The 7,500-nt window shown below is 39.5% G+C and overlaps 1 protein-coding gene across 1 annotated transcript in view; it reads right to left on the reverse strand.

Moving 5' to 3' along the window:
• The window catches only part of LOC310931786 (5-aminolevulinate synthase, non-specific, mitochondrial-like), a gene marked incomplete at both ends in the record, with an annotated part of 17,690 nt that overhangs the window by 940 nt on the left and 9,250 nt on the right, over positions 1 to 7,500 (reverse strand). Inside the window, 11 exons of the mRNA XM_083895015.1 lie at positions 422 to 690; positions 766 to 930; positions 1,669 to 1,848; positions 3,283 to 3,467; positions 3,554 to 3,773; positions 3,857 to 3,967; positions 4,909 to 5,076; positions 5,154 to 5,359; positions 6,572 to 6,621; positions 6,682 to 6,786; positions 7,129 to 7,242. Coding sequence (XP_083751141.1) covers positions 422 to 690; positions 766 to 930; positions 1,669 to 1,848; positions 3,283 to 3,467; positions 3,554 to 3,773; positions 3,857 to 3,967; positions 4,909 to 5,076; positions 5,154 to 5,359; positions 6,572 to 6,621; positions 6,682 to 6,786; positions 7,129 to 7,242 — 1,773 coding nt within the window. The remainder of the gene's footprint in view (positions 1 to 421; positions 691 to 765; positions 931 to 1,668; positions 1,849 to 3,282; positions 3,468 to 3,553; positions 3,774 to 3,856; positions 3,968 to 4,908; positions 5,077 to 5,153; positions 5,360 to 6,571; positions 6,622 to 6,681; positions 6,787 to 7,128; positions 7,243 to 7,500) is intronic.

Genomic DNA, 7,500 nt, shown 5'->3' on the forward strand with positions numbered 1-7,500 from the left:
TCACAGTCTTTTAAACACAGTTTGTAGCCTACGCTCAGCTGATAGAATATAATGTTTGCTAGCATTGTTTTTTATAACAGTAATAACAAGACATTGGGCCATAATTATCCCATTATTAAATGTATCATATACAACATTCAATTACATATATAAATACGCTTTTTAGGGCCCGAGCCACGAATGGCAGTTGCCGAAACGGCTCCTGGTACAAATTTTTATTACAGTTGTCGACACTATTATTGATGTAATTTAAAATAAATGTCTGTTTTTGATATTAATACATTGATTTTGCATCATAAATAGTATTATTAAGTATGCGTGTGATATCATGATGTAATATTGTGAACAGATTTTTTTCCCACTTTTGTGGCCGACTGTGTTCAGATCTAAATATGTACTCCATATTTAAATATTTCCTTACACAGACAGGAATGATGTGGCTTGGGCAGTGGACTACCGGAAGACCCGCGTCCATCAGCATCTGCCTGAGCAGCTTGACGCTCCGCTGGTGCTTCCTCCTGAGAACCTGACCTTCTTCACTCTTCAGGATCTTGACGGATTCCGTCGCCCCCGCGAGCAGCATGGGGGGCAGGGAGGTGGTGAAGATGAAGCCCGCGGCGTAGGAGCGTACGGTGTCCACCAGAGCACCGGTGCTGGCGATGTAACCACCCATGCAGCCGAATGCTTTGCCTGAAAATGAAACTCATAACATTTCAGAAGGGTTGAATGTTAAGAAAACTTTACGTCAGCGTCGCGTTTACTCACCAAGGGTGCCAGAGATGATGTCCATCTTGTGCATGACTCGGTCTCTGTCTCCAATCCCTCCTCCTCTGGGCCCATACAGGCCCACAGCATGCACCTCATCCACAAAGGTGAGAGCTCCGAACCTGTGGGCAATGTCACACATTTCCTCTAGTGGGCACACAGCTCCTGCAGAGGACACATGGTTCATTATTTAACAGTTTTTATTCATGATGACTTGGAAAAACCTGAAGGAAAATACTTATTAATGTCTACATTCTAAATGTAAGCACGTGATGTTTACTTTGTAAACAAGAAATCATGGATTTAGTTGATTTTGGTAAAATGGATGTATATGGTATTTTCTTTAAATGGATATATAGGTGTATAACTGGTCACTTTATTAGGTACACCTGATCAGCAACACATGGTATAGCAAGTTGAGAAAGAAATGTGATTTCTGTGACTTTGAACATGGAATATTTGTTGGTGCCAGATGGACAGGTTTTAGTATTTCAGAATTTAGATCTACTGGGATTTTCACACGCAACCATCAGAGAATAGTCCAAAAAAGAGAAAACATCCAGTAAGCAGCAGTTCTCTGGGCAGAAAATGCCTTGTTCAAATCCACCCAAAATTATAGAGAATCAACTTTAAATCAAATAACCATTCATTACAACCAAGGTATAAAGAGGACCATCTTTGAACACACAATACATTGACCCTTGAGCAGCAGTTGATCACACCAGATGGCACTCCTGCTATTTTATTAGGCGTCCTGTGTACCCAGTAAAGTGGCATGTACACAGTAAGGTATGGACTTTTTAAAATCAGTAAAAGAATTCTCCAAAAATCCTGCATTTACTAATTTTTCTTCTAAAATATAGTGAAAAAAATATCAGTTAGGAATAAGACTTGTGTACTCACCATCCATGGAGTGCACCGACTCGAACGCAACGATCTTTGGAGTCGAGGCGTCAGACTTCTCAAGCAGCTCTTGCAAGTGGTTGATGTCATTGTGACGGAAAACAAATTTCTTAACTCCACTGTTTCTTATGCCCTGGATCATTGAGGCATGGTTGCCGGCGTCAGAGTAGATTTCACAACCTTTCACGGACAAAAAAAATACAATAAATACCAGTCTATAGGATATTTTTTGTTTGTTTTGAAAGGAAAGTTGAGGTTTTTTTTTTTTGGTGTGATTTCATGAAATATTGACACTTTATCATCACTGACTTTGCTAAAGTGTGCCACTAGTGTGCTTCCATAGAGCTGTACACTCACTCCCATCCACCAGGGGCAGACAGATTATAGCTACTGAACAAAAGATTCTTAAAATGAAACCCATCTCTGTATAAGTCTACAATATGTTAAGAAAGCTTCCACTTCTTTTTCTCACAGTTAGGCAGCCTTTTCCTGGCTAGACACCAAAAATCACTTTCCTGCAACAAATTCCCTTGAGAAAATCAGCTATTTTACATCACAGCACGCAGGAGATGTCTATCCACTGTTGATACCTAGCAGCTAGCTAGACCAGCAGCTCCTGTGTCCACACACTGCAAAAAAGAAAACTCAAAATTCCAAGGCAACTTGCTGCAATCAATTTTTGGTCTCGAGTTTTTAAAAAAGTTCCATTAACTAATATTATTTTGTTAGACAAACTTTAGTTTTAATTTAGAGTTGTGCCAACTCAAAATTCAAAATTCTATTACATACATACGTTTTTTTTACATTATCTGAACAAGATTAGTTAGCCAAACTGTTTAAAAAGAGAATTTTGAGTTGGCACAATAACTTACAAGTTTGTCTAACAAAATAATAGCAGTTGATGGAACTTTTTTAAAGAACAAGATCCCGGATACAAGCGGCTGAAATAAGTTTTCTCCGCAAGGTGGCAGAGTGCTCCCTTAGAGATAGGGTGAGGAGCATCGAGAGGAGCCAGCTGAGGTGGCTCGGGCATCGGTATCGGATGCCCACTGGACGCCTCTGGGCATGTCCCACCGGGAGGAAACCCAGAGGAAGACCCAGGACACGCTGGAGTGACTATGTCACTCGGCTGGCCTGGGAACGCCTTGGGGTCCCCCCGGAGGAGCTGGAGGAAGTGTCCTGCAAGAGGGAAGTGTGGGCATCCCTTCTCAGACTGCTGCCCCCGCGACTTGGCCCGGATAAGCGGAAGAAGATGGATGGATGGATGGAACTTTTTTAAAAACTCAAGATCTTTTGCTGTAAACTCAAAAATTGATTGCATCAAGTTGCCTTGAAATTTTGAGTTTTCTTTTACAGTGTGGTCTTTGGTGCAGGAGAGTTTGCCTTTTCATATTATAGCCGATAAAAGCTGTCTACTGGTGGGGTTAAGTGGCACAACTATTCATAAGATATAGTAGGTATACAGGTATAATTAAGAAGGTTTAGGTTTAACTTTCTGTTTATCGTTTTTTTCCCAATCTGTACCTGCCTGTAGCGATGTTTCCACAGTCAGCAAAGTCAGTTCTGATGATGTCAGTATCTCAAAGTCACACTTTTAAGCATTCTTTTATGTACCTGGCATCATTTTTGCCAGAGTAAACAAAGTGGAGTCATTGGCTACAAAGCAGGAGGTGAAAAGCAGTGCAGCATCCTTGCTGTGCAGGTCAGCCAGCTCGTGCTCGAGCTCCACGTGGAATTGACTGGTCCCTGAAATATTCCGTGTGCCTCCAGCACCGGCACCATGCTTCTGCGCGGTCTCACTGGAAGGGGGAACATGAGAAGAGTTCACATTCGATGACATCAATCAGTTGTCAGTGATGAACGAATGCCGTGTCCACCTACTTACAGAATAGCCTGGGTGACTGTGGGGTGACGGCTCATGCCAAGGTAGTCATTGCTGCACCACACCGACACGTCTTTCTTTGCAAGGAAAGATTCTGTGTAGTCGTCTGCCATAGGGAACAAGGCGGCACGCCTGTTCACCGTCTTAAAAACCCTGTACGTGTGATCTGCTTTCTTGCTGTCGATCTTCCTCTCAAAAAACTTGTCATACTGGAATGTGACAACTGATGGAGGAAAAGGGAGGACGTTTTTAAAGGAATGCCATGCTTTTTATGAATAATTGGTCGTTGAAGATACGATTTCATACCTTCAGGCAGATTATCCTTTAAAAGGTGAGACACTTTGGAAGGTATTGGTTCAAAAACAGCCGTTTCCACCTCGATAAGATCCAAAGCTGATACATTCACACCCATTTTCCCTGATTAAGAGACATAAACATAATTCAATCAATGGAAGTTAATTTGCAATGTACTTTAAATGTCACTATGCTCATAAGGGTGATTTATCATAATTTACCTAAATTACCTATTGTCCAATTACCCTGGCAATGGGGAGTAATGTGATACTCATAACATATAATGCTTAACTATATTGTGATTAGTTTATTTTTTATTTTGCGAGTGGCTGCCATGTTTGTAGTTCTGTAGTTTGACTGCTAATTTTAATTTCAATAAAGTAGATTCAGTTCCAAAAGTCACTTATTGTCCATCAAATGTTGATTGTTTTAAGAATATTAATACAATTTAAAGGTACATTATGTAATAAATCTAAAGCAACTGGCCATAAAATCCTCCTAATATGTCACAGAGACTCAGGAATAATATTCATATAACAAACTGAACTCGCCAACAACAACAGTACAGCCAACATATTTGCATTAAAAAAAATATTTTGCCGACTGCAAATCATGTTTATGTTTTGAAATCATGTTTTGGCATGTGGGGCCACCTATTGCCGTCTACCAATCACTGCAGTCAGTAGAGTCTCAGCTGCTGAGCAACCACGGGTTGCCAGTTACGTCAGAAAACGAAACCTAATAGACCTCGGTATTTTGAATTTGAATGTAGTAAACGTTTTTGGCCACATTCTTACATATGGCACCTTTAAATATAGCATTATAACTGTAAAAGTAAGTCTACAAATTTCAAGTATTACAAACACTAATAAACACTCAACAAAGACAGAAATATTATGATTTAGAATAAATAACCCAGTTACAGAAAAAGGATTAAACTGTCAAATTCCAAGACGTAACTTCCTACTTTGGTTGCCTGGTAGGAAGTACTAATTGTATTACTTTTTTAAGCAATAATATGTAATAAGCAACTTGTCCAACACAGACCCCAGGGTGTGCCTTACCTGTTCGGATAGATTGCATCTGTTTCACATCCTCCTGCAGCTCCATGCTGGCTTCTCTAACTAAACTACAGTTTTTCTCCACCATCATCTCTGTAGCCAGGAAAGGACACTTGGAGGACGCAGCCTGGTCAGCAGGTGGTGAAGTGTGTCCTTGAGGCAAACTTTGATCTACAGAGGCAGGAGCAAATGAACAAAATTAAAGAAAAACCTTCATTTAAATGACAATTTAACATACTAAAACTTACCCTCGTGCTTTGGAGTATCTCTGGACACAGATGTCGCAGATGACAGAGCTCTGGCCAGATGTTTGGAGGCCAGGTCCATCATCACAGGGCACTTTTGGGCAAAGTTCACCAGTGATGACTTCCCGGCCATCTGCAGGTAAACACTGGGAGCCAGGGTAAGAAAAGGGCACCGGCGGATCACTGCGTCCATATGAGAAATTCTTGACCTAAATGAGCGGGGGGAAAAAGTTACAATAGCAGAACAACACCTCAACTTTAAGAACAAATACATCTATCAATATTAAACACGCAATGTAAAGATAGACAACAGTTACAAATAAAAGATGAAAGTGTCCAGGTAACAGTACAGAATACTTTCCAAAACGGATTACATCGTAATATTTTTTCTTTTTTTTTTACCTTAACACAACCCAGTCTACGTTGAAGAAGCACATGAAAAATGTCTTACGAAACATGACTCCTCACTAATCTGTGACCAGTGAGACCACAGAGGATGTTATGTTTAGAGCCCACACTCACTTACTCACTCAGCTCTGCTCTGTAGTCAGCTGTCCTTGACAAGCAGAAAGGGAAAGTGGGAGGCCTCTCATTCTCTTACCTAAGACAGAGAAGAGGAGTCATGCGTCTGCTACTGATGAGACAAATGTAACATCCCATAGATTACAAAACATGAGGTGGGTCTGTATTTCAGTCTCTGCTGAGAAAAGTATCTTGCTTCTCAATCATCAATATCTTAAAGTTTTTCTTAAACTTAGTCTTAAAAGTTCTATTGCGTAAAAGATAGTGACAAAAATGGCTGCCTCCATAAAAGAAGAACCTCACCCAGCACATTAAAAACAGGCTTAATCTAGAACTACATATAAAAACAGGTGTTTTTGTTATTATTATTATTATTTTAAAGTGATTATACACGTATGGGTAGTAGTATATTCAATTTCTGCCAGTAAATTCTCTTAAATGTGGAGCTTTAAATAACAACCAAAGAAAACCACATCAAATTCATGACCAACTCAAATTAACTGCATTTTTCATTTTAGGGTATATTTTACTACTATGTGCATTTTTATTATTTGAAGAGATACTCGGATAAAATTATTAAAATTATGACAAAATATCATGGCTGTTTTAACTTGACCAACTTATTTCTGAATGCTTTGTAAAAACTACAAAAGTAGGTGCCATAAATAAAAATAAATCCTTTAAACAGTCATGTTAATCACAGGATTAACATAATAATATTTATGCTCCTAACTACTATAGACGTATAGAATATTTTAAACTTTGGAGATCTGCGGTCAACTTCACTCACTCCCTGGTGGTTTATAATAAACATGTTCAGTTATCTTCCAAGAAATTAGAATAAAATCTGATTAAACAGTTATTCTGCTCTCTCACACACAGGTCTTATATTAACTCACCTGGATGATGAATTTAAAGAGTGAAGACGCTTCTTTTCCTCTGGTTCCCTCTTTCACGTCACAAACTCCATACAGCTCAATTGTAACACGTAAAAGAAAATACAAATTACCTCGCTGATGACGTAGCAGTAGGAGTACGTCGCACAAGAGCGCAGCCACGCCCACTGAGTGCCGTGGAATATTGTCAAAGATCGTTTATAGGCCAACAGGATGCACTACACGATTAATAAACCGTGTCTATGAATAGTAAAATTCAACTCCAATTGTTTTTATTTAGACTGTCACTACTTTAGCTTCCAAAACAGTCTTTACAAAATAACACGAGTTACAAGTAGAATGTTTACTTGGGTGCTATAACTTATTGATATTCTGTGTTTCACACTTCTACACTATACAATTAAAATAAAGACTAAATCCATGATGTGGGTTGTCAGTAAGATCAAAGGTGTTTTTTAATATTATAATGACAGAAAATAGACACCAACAGACATTACATTTTGTGACCTGTGTCAGCGCTTCACTTTTTCTTCCACTTGGGGGCAGCATTGCAATCAAACCCAGCCTCCATACCGGAGCTTGTTGGGCAGGTAAATGCTGGTGAGGAAGTCGGGGGCAATAGTTGCCAGGGACTGGATTTCAGCCTTGACCTTAGTCTGCTGCATCAGTTCCATCTACAACACGAGCAAATATACATGGTTTTTACATACATGCAAGAGGACACAGTGCAAACAAGCATAAATCTCAACAACAGAGAGGCCATTCTGTGAGTGCTCAGAACCAGTGAGTGAAGTCTTCTCACAAACATTCCTCTGTGATGTGTCACATGACTTAAAAAGGTAAATTTAAACTGGAGTAGGAACACTTGTGGCTATAAAGACTCCTGACCCTTTTTGGAAAGATAAGACTTTGTTTAACAGGACAAAGGTGTG

The sequence above is a fragment of the Microchirus variegatus genome, assembly GCF_963457635.1.
Source record: "Microchirus variegatus genome assembly, chromosome: 9".
NCBI lineage: Eukaryota > Metazoa > Chordata > Actinopteri > Pleuronectiformes > Soleidae > Microchirus > Microchirus variegatus.